Source organism: Leptodactylus fuscus, chromosome 6 (genome assembly GCF_031893055.1).
Source record: "Leptodactylus fuscus isolate aLepFus1 chromosome 6, aLepFus1.hap2, whole genome shotgun sequence".
NCBI lineage: Eukaryota > Metazoa > Chordata > Amphibia > Anura > Leptodactylidae > Leptodactylus > Leptodactylus fuscus.
Genome location: NC_134270.1, coordinates 118,956,816 through 118,979,763, shown reverse-complemented (window position 1 = coordinate 118,979,763; position 22,948 = coordinate 118,956,816). Strand labels below are relative to the sequence as shown.

At 41.7% G+C, this 22,948-nt stretch overlaps 1 protein-coding gene across 1 annotated transcript in view; it reads left to right on the top strand.

The window, feature by feature from the left end:
- The first annotated feature begins 5,413 nt into the window (after window positions 1-5,413).
- Window positions 5,414-22,948, top strand: part of ADAM11 (ADAM metallopeptidase domain 11) — a 69,305-nt gene continuing 51,770 nt past the window's right edge. Inside the window, exons 1-2 of the mRNA XM_075277158.1 lie at window positions 5,414-5,623; window positions 18,232-18,419. Coding sequence (XP_075133259.1) covers window positions 5,566-5,623; window positions 18,232-18,419 — 246 coding nt within the window. The 5' untranslated portion in view covers window positions 5,414-5,565. The remainder of the gene's footprint in view (window positions 5,624-18,231; window positions 18,420-22,948) is intronic.

Sequence of the window (22,948 nt, the reverse complement as noted above, 5' to 3'; positions counted from 1 at the left end):
TATATTAAATGTCCTAAAAGAATATCAAAAATCCTAAATTTATGATTTATGTTCATTTTACCAGTCAAAGAATATGACATAAAGTCATCAGAATGTCTTATGTAACTCAAAATAGTACCAATGAAAACTCAAGCTCTTCCCACAAAAATATAAGCCCCAATCACATGTATCAATGGAGAAATAATAAAGTTATAGTTCTTTGAATATGGTGACACAAAAATTAATATCTACTAAAACATTTTAAAAAGTATAATTTTAATATTGCTGTAATCGTTTTGACTCTTTGCATGTCTTGTCTATGATATGGTAATGCCATAAAAACATCAATAATAAAAAACTGTTGCAGACTTGATGTTCTTTGTCATTTTCTCCCAGAAAAAGTTAATAACATGTTTCAATATAACATACACTCCATTATAGCGGCATTCAAAAAAGCTTATTACATCACATCCATTGGCGTAACTAGGAATGGCGGGGCTCCGTGGCGAACTTTTGAAAATGCGATAAGGGCGTCCCCACCGCTGCCCGAGAACAGAATCCTGCGCCGCCTCTATCTTCTGCTGGATCCTCCCCTTCTTTCTTCAGCAGCGTCACCTCTGTCGGCTCTTACACTCGGAACTATGGCCGCGCATGCGCAGTCGGCTCTACTAGTGTAAGAGCCGACAGAGGTGACGCTGCTGAAGAAAGTAGGGGAGGATCCAGCAGAAGTCAGAGGCGGGGCAGGATCCTGTTCTCAGGCAGCGGTAGGGACACCCTCATCGCATTTTCAGCGCTGGGGCCCGCCCCCATCGCTGCCAGAGAACTAATTTACATACCGGTAAAAAATGGTATTACTAAGGAACGGCGCGGCGGAGATCCCATCTAAAGGTAGGAGACAAATAGCCTTTCTAAAGTCTATTCCGACGTGTTAGCCACAGAAAAAAGTTTTTTAATGGTAGAATCCCTTTAATAATATCAATAATAATAATAATAATAATCAATAAATAATTACAACCAATAACCAAAAAGTCAATGAAACCAGTCCAACTAGCATTAGCTGGGAGACTAAAATTCCCCACTAATAAAGCATTGCGACAATAAAATATTATTTCCAAAAAGATGGTGGGCGGGCGGGAGATGTTCCATGTCTTGACACGGTGACGACTGACACCTCAGCCAGGTAAATTCCACCTTTTATTTGTTGATTTTCCCGCCGGCCGACACAGCCGTCCAATCAGCTGTTTAGAGTTGCTGCTGGGCAGAATCCACTTCTGGCAGAAATCTTCCCACCAAAACTCAGCTGACCAATCAGCTGACAGAAGCTGCTGGGCAGAATATCAGAAGGACCTAGAACCTGCTGATGGATTACCACAGCATGACCTGTGATGGACCTTCAATCAACTGAAGAGAATAAGGTAAGTAATCAAAGTAGCCAGAACCATTTTATTATGGGCCCCCATACGTAATACTCCTGAGGGCTCTTTCATTGGTATTGGTAATGTCCTCCATGTTAATATTCCTCATGCAGTCCCTCGGCCCCCACCTATTTCCTTGTAATGCTTCTGTTGTTTTCACAGCCATGATCTAAGGGCTTATACAGTTAGGGCCAGAAATATTTGGACAGTGACACAAGTTTTGTTATTTTAGCTGTTTACTAAAACATGTTCAGAAATACAATTATATATATAATATGGGCTGAAAGTGCACACTCCCAGCTGCAATATGAGAGTTTCCACATCCAAATCGGAGAAAGGGTTTAGGAATCATAGCTCTGTAATGCATAGCCTCCTCTTTTTCAAGGGACCAAAAGTAATTGGACAATGGACTCTAAGGGCTGCAATTAACTCTGAAGGCGTCTCCCTCGTAAACCTGTAATCAATGAAGTAGTTAAAAGGTCTGGGGTTGATTCCAGGTGTGTGGTTTTGCATTTGGAAGCTGTAGCTGTGACCAGACAACATGCGGTCAAAGGAACTCTCAATTGAGGTGAAGCAGAACATCCTGAGGCTGAAAAAAAAAAGAAAAAATCCATCAGAGAAATAGCAGACATGCTTGGAGTAGCAAAATCAACAGTCGGGTACATTCTAAGAAAAAAGGAATTGACTGGTGAGCTTGGGAACTCAAAAAGGCCTGGGCGTCCACGGATGACAACAGTGGTGGATGATCGCCGCATACTTTCTTTGGTCAAGAAGAACCCGTTCACAACATCAACTGAAGTCCAGAACACTCTCAGTGAAGTAGGTGTATCTGTCTCTAAGTCAACAGTAAAGAGAAGACTCCATGAAAGTAAATACAAAGGGTTCACATCTAGATGCAAACCATTCATCAATTCCAAAAATAGACAGGCCAGAGTTAAATTTGCTGAAAAACACCTCAAGAAGCCAGCTCAGTTCTGGAAAAGTATTCTATGGACAGAGGAGACAAAGATCAACCTGTACCAGAATGATGGGAAGAAAAAAGTTTGGAGAAGAAAGGGAACGGCACATGATCCAAGGCACACCACATCCTCTGTAAAACATGGTGGAGGCAACGTGATGGCATGGGCATGCATGGCTTTCAATGGCACTGGGTCACTTGTGTTTATTGATGACATAACAGCAGACAGGAGTAGCCGGATGAATTCTGAAGTGTACCGGGATATACTTTCAGCCCAGATTCAGCCAAATGCTGCCAAGTTGATCGGACAGTGCTTCATAGTACAGATGGACAATGACCCCAAGCATACAGCCAAAGCTACCCAGGAGTTCATGAGTGCAAAAAAGTGGAACATTCTGCAATGGCCAAGTCAATCACCAGATCTTAACCCAATTGAGCATGCATTTCACTTGCTCAAATCCAGACTTAAGGCGGAAAGACCCACAAACAAGCAAGACCTGAAGGCTGCGGCTGTAAAGGCCTGGCAAAGCATTAAGAAGGAGGAAACCCAGCGTTTGGTGATGTCCATGGGTTCCAGACTTAAGGCAGTGATTGCCTCCAAAGGATTCGCAACAAAATATTGAAAATAAAAATATTTTGTTTGGGTTATGTTTATTTGTCCAATTACTTTTGAGCTCCTAAAATGTGGAGTGTTTGTAAAGAAATGTATACAATTCCTACATTTTCTATCAGATATTTTTGTTCAACCCTTCAAATTAAACGTTACAATCTGCACTTGAATTCTGTTGTAGAGGTTTCATTTCAAAACCAATGTGGTGGCATGCAGAGCCCAACTCGTGAAAATTGTGTCACTGTCCAAATATTTCTGGCCCTAACTGTATATTTACTTCCTGAGTGTTAATTTTGGAACCTTGTCTTGAGTTACTTTCTTACATAAAAATTGACATTTCTCAATTAATTTAAAACCAGTGGCATAGATGGGTGTAAACGTGGCACATCTGTGGAAAATGGCCTCTTTTTGTGTTGTGCTCCACTTTCCTTTTTTTATATAAGTGGGAGTTATGGGATGGAGACCATGGACTGCTCCAGCCCAACAAATTTACTTTTACTCACTCCTGAAATCTACTTGAATCCTTAGATGGAGCCTCTTAATACATTGGGCACATTTTGCGCCAGTGGGTGTACAAATGCTAGTCTTAATAAATACTGCCCTGTGTCTCTATGGTCACAGACTTCAAACTGTGTAGTCTGATCCTGCACACATCTATTAACCTGCACACTCTTCCTACTAATACACTCTTTACCAATAAGTATTTGGACACCCATGCAAATGAAGATATCTGCGGTTGTGATGTTCGTCACGCCTTCCGCTGTTAAATAGGAAACAGCATTGGCATTAGTCGCATTTCAAAAAAGGGGTGATTGTGGGCTACCACAGAAATGGTCGATCCTAAGGGACATAGCAAGCTAAATGAATTACCCAAAATCGACAGTGGCCTATGTGATTACAAAGTGGAAGGTGAACAGTGATTGTCAGAATGTGCCCCAAGTTGGCAGACCCCCAAAACTGGGAGATAGAGACTGACGAGTGCTGGCCAGAGAAACCGCACCCAACCGAGGGCTTGCATACACCTGGAGTTTCACCAGGCATCCTGGAGTGTCGATCAATACCATTCATAAGGAAGCATCTGCTGGGGTCTACCAACTATTGTATAGGAATAAATGTTGTTTCTCTATTCTACCACAAGTGTCCAAATACTTATTGGTAAATAGTGTATATGGTGCAGTATATGGTGGTGAAGGAGAACAGTCACACCTGACTGCATAAGTCTAGGTGCAGTATTTGCAATTTGTAAGAATTAAAGGGGTTTTCCAGGTAAAAATGGATAACCCTTTTAAAGGTTAAACTGGGGAAAGTGATTTTTTTTTTTTTTTTTAAAAAAGGCATAATTATCTGTCCCTGTTGCTCTAATGTCCTCCTGCGCCTTCCGATTCATCTGCTCCCACGGAATCTTTCAGCGTTGTGCTGAAGCCACTGATTGGCCTCAGCGGTCACATGGCCGCTGAGGTCAATCAGCAAAGGGCCTGAATGTTACTACCTGTGACATCACGGGACTTCTTCCTGAGGCCTGCTGAGGCCACAGCAATCACGTGACCATGTTGTGCTACACCAGAAGAGACCTGGGTGAGCAATGGAACCGGGAGTCATGGGACAACAATAGAGCAATGGGGACAGTTGACTACGTTTTTTTCATTTATTTATTTCACTGCCTTCAGCAGATTTAAACTTTAAAATTTAGCCTGGACAACCCCTTTAAGTCACATAGATCTGCATTGGCGCGATGAGCAAAGGTGGGAGATTTTTCATTACATTTACAAGATTGGTATAGTTGCTTCACGTTTCTATTTTAAATGTATCTGACCAGCAAAAAAATTGGTTTCAGAAGTGGGCACAAGTACGTAATGAGCAGCAGTGGCTTCAATCCCCACCAATGTCCTGAACAGACTGGACCAAGTGATAGTCGTATCTGAGAAATGGTGACCGTCATTGGGATTTTTAGATGATATACTTATAGACCCTGTATATGAGTACCCAGGTCCATCTGTTTGCTGCAATGGTAGTCGAACAAATTCTATCCAACATGTCATGAAAATATCAATATAAATAGGAGAATTAAGATATATTTTTTACAATGTAGAAATGCAATAACCATGACATAGGGATCCACACATCTATAAGAAACGTATGATTGATGGTATTTTCATAGTAAGGGTTAATATGCGTGACATGTATAGATGCTTTGCTGTATTAGGTCAATATACAGGGCATCTATTGTGGAATATTCTGATGATCTGGGTGGATTATGTATGATGTATTATTGTGCTACATGTTGCACGATCAGTGTGTTATATATAGGTATAGCTGGGATTATGGAAGAAGATTGATAGGTATAGGGGGTGAGTGCAGGGGGGGGGGGGAGGGGAGAGGAATGATGAAGATGAAGGTGGAGGAGGAGGGGAATATTCCTCACGTGTCTCCTCTATGGTAATACTGGATCTCCCCACACTGCAGATCCAGCATCCATCCTCCTGCACACAGCACTCAGCAGCCACACAAAGGAGCCGGGCTGATGTCCACTGCCAGCAGGGTGAAGCTGCCTCCTGCCTCTGCCCTGTCCCCTGTGCCCGGGGCTGAGTGATTATGTATGAAGGATGTGTCTAGGGCTGCTCTGGGTTGTAGCTGCTGTCATCTGTGCCATGTCAGAGCTGGGTGAGTATTATTCCGCAGAGGGGAGGAGGTGATGCCTTCTTGGATGCTCCTGCACTTTGCAGCCTGTGCCCACTCACCCTAACCCTGCTGTGACCCTGTTACAGGTGTGATGCAGCTCCTTCACCATCATCATCATCACTTCTCTCCCATCTCTACTATTCATAGTGTTCTGATGCATTTCCACCTACCTGCTGCTCTGCTCATCCCTGTATCTGTGATGATCTATTCTAGCTCTGCGCTCTCTACTCCTCACCTATATTAAGGCTGCTGAACCCCTGATTTGTATCATGCCTAAACCCTGTACCCCTAAATAATATTATGCGTACATCTCTACCCCTGATTTGTATCATGCCTAAAATCTGTAGTCCTAATTTATATCATGCATACACCACATATCCTTGTTTTATGTTTTGCATACACCCTATACCACTGTTTTATATCATGCCTTCACCCTGTACCCCTCAATTGTATCATGCCTATAACCTATACCCCCAAATTAGTATTGTGCCTGCAACCTCTACCCCTGGTGCATATAATACCTACACACTGTAACCCCATTTTGTATTGTGCCTGCACTCTGTACCCCTAATATATATCAAGCCTATCAGGAATACTCCCTGTAGCCCTGATGTGTATCATGCCTACAGCCTGTATCTGCTTCTTTCTTGCATCCATTATATATTTCTCCTGCATTCTTCAGTGAACCTACATAGTGTTACTCTGCTCACTGATCCCCCACCTGTGACTATTGCTCCCATCCCTCCAGCCTGCACCCCTGGTTATTGACCCTGCACCTGCCTATATGTATGAGTCCTGCCCCTTCTCCTCTGATTATTGACCCTGTACTTCCATATATTGGTGATTACTGTACCCTATGCGCCTGTCAATCTCCTTGCTGTAACCCTTTTTTCCTTTCTTCGCCCCTATTTTTTCCTCTCTTCACCACTCTTTGCTCATCCATTCTATCATCACTCCTCCCTTTTCATCATACATTGCCATCTTCCATGATGAGAGCAATTACATGATCTCTCTGCATTGGCATCATCAGTGGCGAAGTGCAAGCTGTCCTGGAGCAACCTGGGTTAATAGTAAAGCTTTTAAGGATCGTACCTATGCCTATCGTACCTTTATTTAGTACCATATATGAGATCTGTGTATGACTACCAGTATAACCCGAGCAGAATGTAACTAGAAGTCGCCCTACTTATTTATCAATTAAATATTTTCCAATAATTCCTCTAAGGGCCCATACCCCCCCCCCCCCCCCCCCCATCATCAGGCTTTCTGTAGCATCAGCAGATCTGCTGCAATGCATCAGGTAGATGATAGATGCTGTACTGAGAGGGTGGGAAGAGGTGGCTGCTCATTTCTTGGGGAGGGGGTGCACGCTGCTGTATGGGCTTCTCTCGGGACAGCTAATTGGAGGGACCAAAGTTAATATCCCAGAGGATACAGTAACAATGTAAAGGACTGTTCAAGTGTATTGAGTTCAGCGCTCCAGCCCTTGTTATGGATTTTATGTTTATCTTTCTTTACCTCCATCTTCTACCTGTATATCGTCATCTAGTAAGGGATGAGTCTCCTATGTTACAATAATATATAGTCATGTACTGTATTAGGTTGAGGAAATAAATTGTATTTTATGACATCTGGGTTGTTTCCTTTCCCCACCCCATAGAAACACAGTATATTATCGGATGAGAAGGCTTACAGTGCTTTATATGTACATTTACTATAGTGGATGCAGAGGATGCCACTCTTATTCAGGCTATGGAATAAGAAGTAGTCACTCCTGTAAAGTAAGAACATTCTCAAGAAACCTTCAGTAGGAAATTGGGTCGCACAAATGCTAGCATGCTGGACTCTGGAGTGACTGTTGCCTTCAGGCACTTTCTTCCATTCATTGTGGTTATCGCATTTGTGATGTCATCTGTAGGGCAACAGGCAACTCGAGAATAAAGGAGCTTTTGTAACATATCGACAAATCTGCTACATAATATTTACATGTGCCTATTTTAATACCTACCGCCAAACATGTGCCTTAAACTTATGCAACTGTATACAGAGGCTTATATCTACTTCGTTGTAAACAAATAAATACAAGTATACTGTGTAATATAAATTTACTGCACAGTATTAGCCTGGCATAGAGATGCTGTTTTTGAAAAATAAAAAGTAGACCCCTTTATCTTAGACAAATTTTTTAAAGCCACTGTCCATTTTCCAGTATGTCTTTTTAGGACAAAGCACAAGAGAGACGCCAATTATTCCGAATATAACACCTATCGGCCCCCATGATATGTCTTTCTTATTACTACACTTACATCTGCGCCAGGTTTCAGTTCTCCTGAGTAGAAACAACCACGACCACAAAAATAGTGGACATGAGTAGAGCCCAATGGACCACATTGACTACAATGGTGTCTTTTGGGTAACCATGTTTTTTAACTGAAATCTCCAGATGAAATCTGGCTAGCAGCACTTTTTGGTCTGGTGATTTCTGTTGGATCTGCACCAGACAGACACAGATGTGAACCAATCCTTAGTAAATAACTCTATTCTTCTATAACAACTTTCCTAGAACTCTGCATTGTAACATTGCATTATTCCTCCAAGAACAAACCAGGACGATTTTGGAAATCGCAGTGTTTCTGCTGCACATATATATATATATATATATATATATATATATATATATATATATTTTTTTTACGAGAATCCTTTCCACTTTGCAGGGACTATAAAGTGCCATGGTTTATGCCAAACTGCTCCATTTACACCACATAGGGCCCTGGCCTAACAGAGGAATGGCACAACATACCGTAGAATTCTAAGAAAATAAGTCCCAGAATTGTTATTAAACAGGAAGTCAAGTATTTACTAAAACATAGATTGGGAGGTGTCAGGTCCTCTTTAAAGGGGCTCTATCAGCAAAATCATGCTGCTAGAGCCCCTCATATGCGTGAATAGCCTTTAAAAAGGCTATTCAGGCACCGTAAAAGTTATATTAAACTACCCCCCCCCCCATTTCAAAATAAAACCCTAAAAAAGAATGTTATCTACTTACGAATCGTGCACCCTGGGCGGGCATTCAGGGTGTGTCTTCTTCTTCATCCACGCCTCTCCTTCCTCCAACGTCCTCTGGTCCCGTCCTCCTCCGGCGCTCGCGGACTGACACTGATAAAAAAAAAAAATGGCCTGGGTGCCTGCGCAGTAGCCGTAGTAGAAGCCGCATGCTACTGCGCATGCGCCCAGGCCATTTTTTTATATCAGTGTCAGTTCGCGAGCGCCGGAGGAGGACGGGACCGGTGGACATCGGAGGGAGAAGAGGCGTGGAAGAAGATGAAGACACACCCTGAATGCCCGCCCAGCGTGCACGATCCGTAAGTAGATAACATTCTTTTTTAGGGTTTTATTTTAAAACGGGGGGAGGGGGAGTAGTTTAATATAACATTTACGGTGCCTGAATAGCCTTTTTAAAGGCTATGCACGCATATGTGGGGCTCTATCAGCATGATTTTGCTGATAGAGCCCCTTTAAGGACATATTACAGAATGTTTTATCTCACCTTGTGCTGCAATATGAACCTTTATTTGATCTAAAAAGACATATGGGATTTCTCGTCTGTGATCTGAAAAGGCCTTAAGGGAGTGTTCACACACAGGAATTTTACACTAAATTTGAGACGCAATCCGCCTCAAAATCTGCCTCTTATTTATTTCAATGGGAGCTAGTAGCGTGCTGCTCGTTCTTCAGAACTCCCTTTGAAATGAATGGGACCCAGAAAATACACCTTTTCTGTCAGCATGGTACTTGGCAAAATCTGCTCACGGAATTTGTAATTTGGCCCTGCCCAATGAAGGCAAAATACAGAGATACTCTTCTCAAATTCCACTTCAAATTCAAAATCAGCATCAAAATCTGTGTTTGTTTTTGTTACGCAGAAAAATTTGCTTCAAAATCCTGAAGCAGAAATTTTGTGATTGACAAATTCAGTGTCAAGTTCCTATATGTGAACATCTCCTAAGGCCAGGGCCCCACAGGACGGAAATGTGATTTCCTCGCAGCAGAAATGCTGTGGGAAAAATCGTAGCGTTTTACAGTAAGGGCAAAGTGGATGGGGTTCAAGCGAATCCTATGCCCACTTTGTGTTAAAACTGCGGCGCAATTTCCAAAACTGGCAAGATTTTGGAATTTGCAGCATGTCAATTATACCTACGAAAACGCCGGTGGTTTCTCCATAGATATAATTGTAACAGAAAGGAAAACCCCACAAACTTTCTGTCTAAAGCGCTGTGGGAAGAACCTTGATGCGTTGTTGCTGCGTTTTTTTCTCGCAGCATTTTTTTTGCTGCGGAACGTCCCATGGGGCCTTAGGCTAAAGGTTCCCCATCCAGTTTCAGATAGTCAATCAATTATGTTGGGTTATTATTAGAGATGAGCGAGTACAGCCGATCAGCCGATCCGAACAGCACGCTCGCATAGAAATGAATGGACGTAGCCGACACGCGGGGGGTTAAGCAGCCGGCCGCCGTTGTCAAAGCGGAAGTACCAGGTGCATCCATTCATTTCTATGGTGCGTGCTGTTCGGATCGGCTGATCCGAACAGTACTCGCTCATCTCTAAAGATTATTATTGGTAACACTCTAGTTTATGGGATCCCTGTCATTGAGCAGACCTTCACAACCCTTTGTAATTTAGGCTATGATAGTACTGGTGCGGGCTGTTGCAATGGCACAAAGTGATCTTCCCAAAGTGTTGCCTTAGACAATTGTGTGTCACCTACTGATTGGCCCCACAGTTCATCTGCTTAAAGAGGACCTTTTACTACCTCTACCAACTGCAACTCTTTGCATCTTTCAATAGGTGCCACTCCACTGCAGTTGGAATCGCTTCTCTAGCCTCTTCTGTTCCCAAGCAATAATTTCTGTTATTTTCAGGACAATTATGTTCTCTGTTGTCAGGTGGGCGGTCCCTGATTGTCTGCTCCACCCACCTGACAGAGAGGACATAATTGTTCTGAGAGTAAGGATCAATTCACACGGAGTAAATGCGCGCTCATTTTGGCAAAATAAATGTGTAAAAAATACACGTGTAAAAATAAGACTCCCATTGACTTCAATGACATTTTTTTACACGTGTATTTTGACATGTTTTTTTAAAAATGAAGTCAATGGGAGTCTTATTTTTACACATGTATTCTTTACACATGTATTATGCCAAAATGAGTGCGCGTTTACTCCGTGTGAATGAACCCTAACAGTAATGTTTGCTTGCGGAATGGTGAAGGCTAGAGAAAAAATTCTAAGGGCGGGTTCACACCTGCGCCCGATCTCCATTTTCCTGCTTCCGTCTTCTGCTGACAGAAGACGAAAACCTGGCAGATAGTGTGCGCCTGTGAGCGGTTTGTGCTCTCCGCGGCTAAATCGGATTTTTTTTTAACCGGACACAAAGTCTTGCATGTCTGATTTTGTGTCACGTTAAAAAAAAAAAAAAACGGTTTCACCGCGGAGAGCACAAAACACTCACTGCAGCACACGACTGGACACTTTCCAAACCCATTCAAATGAATGGGTTTGAAAAACGAGTGCAGGTTTCCGTCTCCTGCCCAGTTTCGGGCAGGAAACGGAAACCTGCAAAACGGAGACCCGGAGCGCAGATGTGAACCTGCCCTAACTGTGTTAGAATCATTAGAGTGGTGTGTATGGAAGGATGCAGAGATGGAGGTGGTAGAGGTGGTGAAAGCTCCTCTTTAAAGGGAGCCTGTCATCAGTAAATTGGTTATAAACCTAATTACAGTACCTCATAGAGGTGTTTCTATATATGTATCTGTTCTTCATCTTTGGAGCCTCATTTTTATGTAAATTGTCATTTTATTCATATCCAAATCCTAGACAATCTAAGGCACGACCACAAAGCACTTTTTCCTTCATTTGCATGTGAATGAAATAGTGATTTACATGAAAATGGGGCTCCAAAGCGAATAACAGAGGCATATATGGAAACGGTAGAATCACCTGTACAAGGTACTGGGATTACGCTTACAACCAATTTACTGCTGACAGACTTCCTTTAACGTAGAGTTTTAAAATCACAGCAAAATGGATGGGATTCTAGCAAATCCAATCCCCACTTTGCGGTAAAATACACGTAGCGGGTACGGTTTTGGAAATCACAGTATATTATACCTTTTTACCTAAAATTATACCTACGGAAATAATGGCAGTTTCTCTATAGGTATAATTGAAGCAAAAAGTCATTTTTTCCCGCAGCACTCTTTCGCTATGGGACGCCATTTTGGCCTTAGCATAAAAGAGGTTTTTGTACATAGACATTATGGGGCAGATTTATGAAGACTGGTATTTCTATTGCCAGTCTTCATAGCTTCATAGTGGGCAGAGGGTGCACCTGGAAATAAAGCAACTTTGCTTATCGAAGAATTTCCTGTCGTTTTATTTCTGGAGCTTCTTTGCAGACAGTGCGTCTCCATGATAACGGACCACAAACATATCCTGTATACGAAGAAAACTCCAGCACTCTCCGGATATATTGTATAAAAATCTTCAACTTTTATTGTTTCATGGCCATGCCATGATGAAGGATCTAATCCGAAACGTGTAGGCCATTTTTCACCAGTGATACGCTAAGTCAGCTGTTGCGGTTACTTCATGTACATGGACTGGAGGTTTTAAGGATGAAACAATAAAAGTTGAAGATTTTTATACAATATATCCGGAGAGTGCTGGAGTTTTCTTCGTATTTTGGGTTGAGTTGCCGAGAAGAGTCCATCGGTATTCTTGCATCCCGGACTATGAAATTTGACATGACAAGTGGGTGAGCCGGATATTTTTACATTTATATCCTGTATAGTCTTATTCTGTACTCATATGTGTTCCCTACTTTATACAGTGTTCCTGTAGTTTCTGCTCTGTGTACAGTGTATTTAGTGTGTATGTATGTGTGTGTAGTGTATGTACAGTATGTGTACGTGTATATCTATGTGTGTAGTGTATGTATGTGTGCATGTAAATGTGTGTGTGTGTGTGTGTGTGTAGTGTATGTATGTGTGCATGTAAATGTATGTGTGTGTGTGTGTGTGTAGTGTATGTATGTGTGCATGTATGTGTTTGTATTAGTATATATAATATGTTCTGACAATGTGTATTGAGTTTTATTTGTATACCTGATACTGGACAACATCTAATGGATCTAGTTCAACGGCATCTGAAGATGAAGAGTGAGGGTCAGTAATGGATGGCGGTCTAGATTTACTTTAGGGTTCTTTAGGGTTGTCTAAATTAATTTAGCGGACTGAATTATTTTGAGTGTCTGGTCAGGTGTTTGAATTTATTTAGGGGTCTGAATTTCTTTTGGGGGCTAGTCTGAGATTTTTTTTTTTTTTTGCATTTAGGTTTGGGATCTGAATATATTTTTCAACCTTTGTAACCTTTTGAATTTTAATAATCTTTCCATTCCTTTTATTACTTTGTATGAATCAGCTAGTTTGTCTGTACATGTCTTTAACCCCATCCTGACACATTTGTAGGTAACTTCATAGTAAACTGTGGATATTCTTGTATAGCTGCAGGCTTAGGTGCTTTCACACTCTTGTAATAAGAATGCATTTTAATATCCATAGTACGTTGAAAAACATTCAGACCTTCACGGTTCTGCTGGACTAAAATCAGATCACCCTAGAATCTTATAGTAAACTGTTTCACTCATCTGGACTTTAGGAGCCAGCAGGCTACAGAACTAGATCTAGATAATTGGATCAGTTGATCTTCTCATGCTGAGTGTCAGAAGAAATTCGGCAGAAGTTGGCCCTATGTCATTGCACAATGTAAGGCTATGGAACATTCTCATATACTATGTGGGGCTTTTATCAAGCCTCTTGGGCCTATTTTCTTCTAATTCTGCCCCTTTTTTAGTTTTAAGCTGTATGTATGTTACCGGCAATATATGAAATCCGGCAATCTATCCAATGCCTAGGCATTGGATAGAATGCCTAAAACTAGCCAGAAATGTATGAAACGATTCGTCATTTCACACATTGCCTAGGCATTCTATACAATGCCAAATAAGAAAGCGGCAAAGTATGAAATAGGTGACATTCTTGCTTCGGCAAGGCACTAGCAGTATCTCCGATTGCGCGCTCCTAGCATGAACCCGCCACCCACGTGTGATACAACGGTCTCTGTCATTGCCTCAGGCTTAGACTTAGTTAGTTTTGTTCATGAATGTCCATGAAAATGTGGGAGGAGGAGCAAACTGGAGTGTTAGAGAAGGACATGAAACAACGATTCGTCAAGGAACTGTCCAAAATTCAAGGGAATGCTGCCAAAATCAGCATTTGCTTTGGCCCTTAATAAATTTTGGGTTTTGTACAACTTTCATTGTATTTTCAAAAATTTTTGGGAAAGGTTTGGTTTTTCATACTTTGCCTAAATAGCATTTGGCATTCTATAGAATGCCTAGGTATTCTATACAATGCTTAGGCAAAGTATGTAACGATTCTCCCATTTCATACATTGCCTATAACATGTACACTACCGTTCAAAAGTTTTGGGTCACTTAGAAATTTCCTTATTTTTGAAAGATAAGCACAGTTTTTTTCAATGAAGATAACAATAAATGAATCAGAAATACACTCTATAGATTGTTAATGTGGTAAATGACTAATTTAGCTGCAAACGTCTGGTTTTTAATGCAACATCTACATAGGTGTATAGAGGTCCATTTCCAGCAACCATCATTCCAGTGTTCTAATGGTAATAGTGTTGCTAACTGTGTAAGAAGGCTAATGGGTGTTTAGAAAACCTTTGTGCAAGTATGTTAGCACAGCTGAAAACAGTTTTGCTGCTTAGAGAAGCTATAAAACTGACCTTCCTTTGAGCTAGTTGAGAATCTGGAGCATTACATTTGCTGGTTCTATTAAATGCTCAAAATGGACAGAAAAAGAGAACTTTCATGTGAAACTCGACAGTCTATTCTTGTTCTTAGAAATGAAGGCTATTCCATCCGAGAAATTGCTAAGAAACTGAAGATTTCCTACAACGGCGTGTACTACTCCCTTCAGAGGGCAGCATAAACAGGTACTCTGACCAGAGTAGAAAGAGAAGTGGGAGGCCCCGTTGCACAACTGAGTAACAAGACAAGTACATTAGAGTCTCTAGTTTGAGAAATCAACGCCTCACAGGTCCTCAACTGGCAGCTTCATTAAACAGTACCCGCAAAACGCCAGTGTCAACGTCTACAGTGAAGAGGTGACTCCAGGATGCTGGCCTTCAGGGCAGAGTGGGAAAGAAAAAGTCATATCTGAGACTGGCTAATAAAAGGAAAAGATTCATATGGGCAAAAGAACACAGACATTGGACAGAGGAAGATTGGAAAAAAGTGACGAATCAAAGTTTGAGGTGTTTGGATCACACAGAAGAACATTTGTGAGATGCAGAACAACTGAAAAGATGCTGGAAGTGCCTGATGCCATCTGTGAAGCATGGTGGAGATAATATGATGGTCTGGGGTTGCTTTAGTGCTGGTAAAGTGGGAGATTTGTACAAGGTAAAAGGAATTTTGAATAAGGAAGGCTATCACTCCATTTTGCAACACCATGCCATACCCTTTGGACAGCGCTTGATTGGAGCCAATTTCATCCTACAACAGGACAATGACCCAAAGCCTCCTCCAAATTATACAAGAACTATTTTAGGGAAGAAGCAGGCAGCTGGTATTCTATCTGTAATGGAGTGGCCAGCGCAGTCACCAGATCTGAACCCCATTGAGCTGTTGTGGGAGCAGCTTGACTGTATGGTACGCAAAAAGTGCCCATCAAGCCAATCCAACTTGTGGGAGAGGCTTCTAGAAGCATGGAGTGAAATCTGTCCAGATTACCTCAGCAAATTAACAGCTAGAATGCCAAAGGTCTGCAAGGCTGTAATTGCTGCAAATGGAGCATTCTGTGAGAAAAGCAAAATTTGAAGGAGAAAATTATTATTTCAAATAAAAATCATTATTTCTAACCTTGTCAATGTCTTGACTATATTTTCTATTAATTTAGCAGCTCATTTGATAAATCAAAGTGTGAGTTTTCATGGAAAACACAAAATTGTCTGTGTGACTCCAAACTTTAGTAGTGTAGTGTATAAGATAAGTCATGTGTTTGCACCTATTCTGATGGCTTTTACACCATGCTCATCATCACTTTTTTGACTGGGAAAAGTAGCGTGGCTTATCTAGAGTAAGGGGGCGTTCACACTATTGTCGGTGTCCGACAGCTAGTGTCCGATGCTAATGTCCGTGCAAAATCTCGTGCGGACATTAGCATCGGACACTAGCTGTGTCCGTGACATTTTGCATTGATTTAAATGGACATTGGGTGCGTTCTTTTACAGTCCGTGCCTGTCCTTAACTGTCCGTTCCCAAAGATGTCCGACTTTTCAAGCAGACAGCAAAACCCGACATGTAGGTTTTTTCTGTCTGCTTGTAAAGTCGGACATCTTTACATGCGGACAGTGAAGGACAGGCTCGGAGTGCAAAAGAACGCACCCGATCGCTATTTAAGTGAATGACAAGTGTCACGGACACAGCTAGTGTCCGCTCCTAATGTCCGTGCCAGATTTTGAACGAACACTAGGAGCGGACACTACCTGTCGGACACAGATGGTAGTGTGAACGCCCCCTTAGCCTTAATTTTTCAAACCTTTGATTTCTGTTGCTCTCTATAAATATAACATTCATGGGAAGGGGAAAGTCTGTCCTGATCTTATCAACATGGCAGAGTCACTTTGGTTCATTAGAAGAGAACAATCTGAAACAAACCGTGCAAAATGAGCCATGCAAAAGTATCATTTGGACGTGATCATGACATGCTTTGTGACTGTGGCCAAGTGTTTGCTAAGATCAAGCAGAGATCTTGGAATTGTAACACTAACTGTGTGTGTGTGTGTGGGGGGGGGGGTTCTACAGCTTTATGCCAGTTTTCTGGCAAAAACTAAACTACATGTCATATGTGCTCTAAAATTTCCAAATTTTCTCGTCTGTACTATTTTTCAATAACACATGCAGTTTTTATATAACAGCACATGCAGTTTTTTTTGCTAAAAATGCACCATATGAACCCATCCTTAAGCTGCCACATGTCACCATATTGAATAGGGCACTTTTTTGTGCATAATTTGCACTTGTGTGGTCTTTTTGTGCCCTTCGCTTTATTTATGAAGCATTTGCGCCTTTTTTTATGCAGATGGTATGCTGTCCTTGCCACTTTTTCTTTTTTTCCTGAAAAGGGGGCTTGGCCTAAATGGGGAAGATGATAAATGACCCCCAATGACTTCATGTCAGAATTAGTAGGATGAAACTCCATGTGAATGTAGTCTTATAGAGACACCTCCACAAGTGTTACATAATTTCTATCAATGATAGTATATGTAGTATATATAGTATAGTATAGTATAGTATAGTATAGTAATAGTAGTATAGTATATATAGTATAGATAGTATATGCCTGGTGTAACAGCAGGCTCAGCAATCCTTGGTAATCCTTGACAAATGCCACCAATAGCTAAAACCTGCAAAACAAACTAAGGCCTGGTTCACATCTGCGTTCGGTATTCTGTTCGGGAGTCCGCTTGGGGACCCACAGAACGGAATACCAAACACATTAAAAAGCAGTGAGCAATGAAAGCACACGGACCCATAGACCATAATGGGGTCCATGTGTTTTCCACACGGTGTCCACATGAGTCATGAGGATAGAAACGTACATCAAGCACTACTTTCCTCTAAGCATGATTCGGGAAGACAACATGCGGAAAACACACAGACCCTATTATAGTCTTATAGGGTCCGTGTGCATTCATTGCTCACCGCTTTTTTTAATGCATTTGGTATTCCGTTCCCCAAACTGACTCTCCAAATGGAATACCGAACGCAGATGTGAACCAGACTTAAGAAACGTCATACATTATAGAAGGACACTGATACCTTGTAAACACTGTATACAAGGAAAGTATGCAGGATAAAGGGTGTGGGATAAAGCTGCACTTAGCCTCCACTTAGTGATCAATACCAGTTTGCTATATAAACAATGTCTGTCAGGTTGCCCCTTCCTCGAATTTATACAATGTTACTATGGGCAGAACTTAGCTGGAACATATGACTATATCCTCTTGATAAATGAAATCTTTGCATACATTTCCATCAGTAACTGTAGGATTTTACCTGCTCTAAAGAGTATGTGAAGAAAAATCTCTGATACTAAAATATTCTAAGGCCTAATGTAACAAAACACAGCAAAAAAAAAAAAAAAAAAAAAAAAAAAAAGGAGCAAAAACGTGTTGTGTTTTATCACCAGCATTTTTCATTGCATTTTGCAGTTTTTCTCCAATTAAATATATAGGGGAAACTTGCGATTCTGCAGCAAAAATTAACACTTTGAGTTTCTCAAAAACACATATGTTTTTGAGAAAAGCAGCTTTTCCGTAATGTGTGGATGAGATTTATCATAATCTCATTCACCTTACTGTTATTAGAAATGTTTCTGCAAAGTGGGGCCTTAGTCTGAGTCATGATTGTAACCGAATATATCTCTGTATTCTTTATCTTAGGGGTTCCTCTAGAAAATTCTACCTCCCCCACTGATACTGGACAGTCTGAATCATTTACCCAATGGCACCAGACCCTGGAACTCCCCCAGATCACACATCCCAGCCGGTTAATTGGGCAAACATCAGGAGCAGAAACCCGCACGTATCAGTTGGACACCCGGGTCAGAAATGAGGGCAACTCTAATGTTGTAAGTGTTCAATTATTCATTTTTCTTCCCTCTATTGGTATTCAGCCATGGTTTTTGGTGTAGAGAGAAAACAGGCTGTAAATATTAACATATACATGTGTTGCCTTTGGGGATAAGTCTCTCCCAGCTCCAGATCAAACAATGTAATAACCTTTTGTATCCTTGAGCCATTCTTACCAACACTCCAAGAGAAGAATATCCCAATAATAAAGCATGTGTTGAGAGTAAAAATGCCAATGGTGCATATAGAGGTCTGAATGGATCTGTACAACTATGCCTGTGTCCACTTACACATTTTTTGGGGGAGTAACACTGTATTCAAGTGCAAAATGTGTATTGTATTCTACACCACCTGCATTCATAGTTGTGTTTGTCAGAAGGAGTACTGTGTCTCATTTCAGATCTTGTTGCTTTCAGGGTCTTATAGACCATACATATCATGCTAAGGATCCTGGGAAAAGAATATGCAAATAAATTCACCTTGGTGGAAAGAGGAGAACTTTCTCTAGCGCCATCTTTTGGAAGGGAGCACTCAATAGATCAGTGATGGCGAACCTATGGCACGCGTGCCAGAGAGGGCACGCAGAGCCCTCCATGCTGGCACGCGTGCGGTCGCCCGGATCGCTCACCAACAGGGAATCCGGTACAGGATTCCCCGTTGATGAGCGATCACTGCCTTCAGTTGTATGTGCAAATGCACATACAGCTGAAAGCTGTCAGGGTAGGCCGCGGATCGCGCGACCGCGGCCTACACTGGCTGCAGAGTTTGACCTCTGCCCCGACGCGGGCGCGATGACGTCATCAGCGCCGCCAGTGACAAGAAGGTGGATGCCGGCGGCTCTTCAGGGGTGAGTATGAGAGTGGCTCACTGTGTATATGATGTTGGGGGGAGCACTTATAATACTTGGTGGGGTGTATGATACTGGGGGGGAGTGTATAATACTGGGGGGGCTTATAATACTGGGTGGGGTGTATAATACTGGGGGGAGTGTATAATACTGGGGGGAGTGTATAATACTGAGGGGGCTTATAATACTGGGGGGAGTGTATAATACTGGGGGGGCTTATAATACTGGGTGGGGTGTATAATACTGGGGGGAGTGTATAATACTGGGGGGAGTGTATAATACTGGGCGGGCTTATAATACTGGGGTGGCTTATAATACTGGGGGGTGTACTAAAGAGCATATAATACTGGGGGGGGCCTATTTATAAGCACACAATACTGTGTGTGGATGCCACTGTGGAGCATATAATCCTGTGGGGGGGGGGACACCTACTGCGGAGCATATAACACTGGGGGGCTACTGTGGTACTGTGGAGAATATAATATTGTGTGGTGGGCCCACTGCAGAGCATATAATACTGTCTTGGGGTCCCCTCACTATTTATATCACACAGTATCTGTTTTATAGCAGACGTGATATTAGTACAGGATGTAAGAATATTACACGGTAACTATAAAACAGATCCTGTGCGATGTAAATAGTGAAAATTAATTGTTCAAAGTACCAAATGCCGAGACCTTTACATTTCAGTACAACGTTGTTTGTATTATTGAAAGCTCTGTAAAGCCCCACATGACTGTAATTTTTGGTCAGTAACTGTCTGCAATTGTGGATCCGCATAGTATTAAGTCTATATTGTCGTGTTGGCACTCCGCGAAAATTTTGTGGGTTTTGGGTTGCAGTTTGGGCACTCGGTCTCTAAAAGGTTCGCCATCACTGCAATAGATCAATGCCTGGTTTTGGTGAAACCTAGTGGATTCACCTGGGTTTATTAATGCTAAACCAAAATATCCCTCTTCCTTTTGGAGTTGATCTCAAATAATATCACTAGGTTTTAGAAAAAAAAACTGTCATTTATTGGGGCTAGAGCAAGTTGTTTTTTTTTTACCACCAAGGAGGATTTATTTGTATATTACTTTGCCAGTTGTATTGAGTTCTTATGGATGGACACAGAAGGGACCATTTCTATATATAGATCACATTCCCATACTATAGTCTCTTATTTCACTGTAGACTGGGAAGGTCCTGATTTACGGGTGTAACACTTTTTTTTGTTTCATACTCATTTATGCAGTTTGCATCCTGCTGTTGGTTCATTATTCCGGGCCTTGTGCCAGGTCATAGCTGTTAAAGGAAGAATATGTGAGAACAACCACATGTCCTATGTTATCCACAAATCTTCATTTTACATAAAAAATACTAACAATAATTTTATATAGCGCTAATATAGTCCACAGCACTTTACAAATCAAAGGTAATATGAGCAGACAATATCAGAAAAACTGATGAACATATCAAACATTAGGTGTAAGAGTCCTGCACTGGATGGAGCCTTATGTTTAATAAAATGTTATAAGTTTATAGCTAGACCAGGGTGCCACAACTACTGCCTGTATGTATATAAGGTGTGGGGAAGGTAGTTCGCTAGAAGCAGTGGAGCAGTGGTGCGGACCCAACCAGTCAGAGAAACGTACACATATCTTGCAGCAAAGCTGTTTATTTAAAGGGGCTCTATCACTGGGAAAAGTCATTTTTAGCTAAACACATGCTTGCTTAGCCTTTAGAAATGCTACTTCACACCTACCTTTAGTATGTAGCTTGCCTCAGTGGTTTCTGAATAAGTCTGTTTTTATTCATATGCTAATGAGCTTCCAGCCAGCACAGGAAGTTCCCAGCAGCCTCCTCTCTTCTATTATATCCTATGTGTGTGAGGCAAACAGGAAGCTGAGTCATCATCAGCAGCAGGAGTCTCCCATAGAAAACAACAGGAGAGGTGTGCATGATGTATCATGCAACAGTCTAATTAGAATATGAATAAAAACCGACTTATTCAGAAACCACTGAGGCAATCTATCTACTAAAGGTAGGTGTGGAATAGATTTTCTAAAAGCTATGCAAGGATGTGATTAGTTAAAAATGACTTTTCCCAGTGATAGAGCCCCTTTAAGAAAAACAGAAAATAAATAAACCTTTACGTCAGGCACAAAAATATGCAAAATAAAATACAGCCTTAACTTCAGGAAAAATAATGTCAGACCAAAATCCTGCTTGTCTGAGCGCTAACTAAACTAAATACTAACTGCACATGTGGCTTACTGCAAACCACACAAAATCAACCAAACAAAACACCGTACCGAATACAAGGCTCTCAGTGTCAGGACAGACCCAGGCACTTCCTCTCCTCCCAGGATCCGCCCTGAAATGCAGGCTCAGCAGGCTTTTATGGCCCAGTAACAAGCCTATGACCCACAGCTGGGGCTGAAGCCAACTCCAGACCTGCCCTGGACCACACATAAGTCAGGACTCTCGGGCTAATATAGCATGATTCCAGCACTTTGCCTTTCACCTTCTCACATAGGCTATAGCTGTCCATACACATTAGATTTTCCCCTTATGATACATTCTGGGGTATTTAAGGGTTTAAACTTTTTAGTCCTCTTGTTATTGGGGAGTTCAGCTTTTTTTCCTTCTCCAAATTCAGTACATGTGTACTGCTCGGTTGAGCCAAGCATGCATGTGTTAGTTGGCGAGATAGCTAGCTAAAGTTTCTCTAGTCTTATAGTGATTTGTGATTAAAGTATAACTTTGTATAACTTTTGTGATTTTGCTTAAACTAATATTCTTCTGCACACTACCCTGTTTGCCTTTTATTTGAGAGATCTCCTTTGGAGGCCTACACACAGTCTACCTGTCCTAATGTACTACTACTGTCCTAGTATACTTATGAACCACCCAGAATAAATATAATGGCACTGGACAAGCCCCTTTGTTATTACATTATGTAGATGCCCTAATAATGCTGACATAGTGGGTTCCTTTTTTTCTTCTGAGCAGCCTTTTTAATTGCTAGGCAGGAAATATTCTTAATTCCCCACTTCCATCTTTAAGTGCTCTTAAAGAGGACCTTTCACCACTTCTGCCAAGTCTAGTTCTTAATCCATTAATAAGCTCTGCTCCACTGATTCTGGCACAGTTGGAATTTTTTTCATTAGCCCCCACCATTCTGAAGCAAAAGGTGTAGTTAGTTTTGGTGCCTGATATGCTATTTAGTCTCTGTACTGTCAGGAAGGCAGGGTCAGGCGGGAGCAGGCAAAGGGTGCGATTCTGAGCTCTGACACTGACTGCCTCTGATTGCGGCTCTGAATCCCCCCTCCCCCGCACCCACCTGACACTGCCCTTCTGATGTTACAGAGCTAAATAGCACATGAGGCACCAAACCTGATATTGCATGTTGCTTGAGAATGGTGGGCTCTAGAGAGAAAATTCTGCCTGCCAAGTAGTTGGGATTTTTTTAAAGGGGGAGATTAAAGGGAGCCTGTCATTAATTTGAACCGTATTAAACCAGCAACACAGTTACGTCAGTCTCAACTGAATGTAAAATCTTTTTCCCATCAAAATTTGTGCTTCTGTTGCAGAGATATTAATTTATTTAATAATATACAAATGACAGTGAGGGAGAGGCAATGAGAGTCTATTAGAGCAGTGTAAGGGGGGGGCGTAGCAGTTCGGAGCAACAGAAGC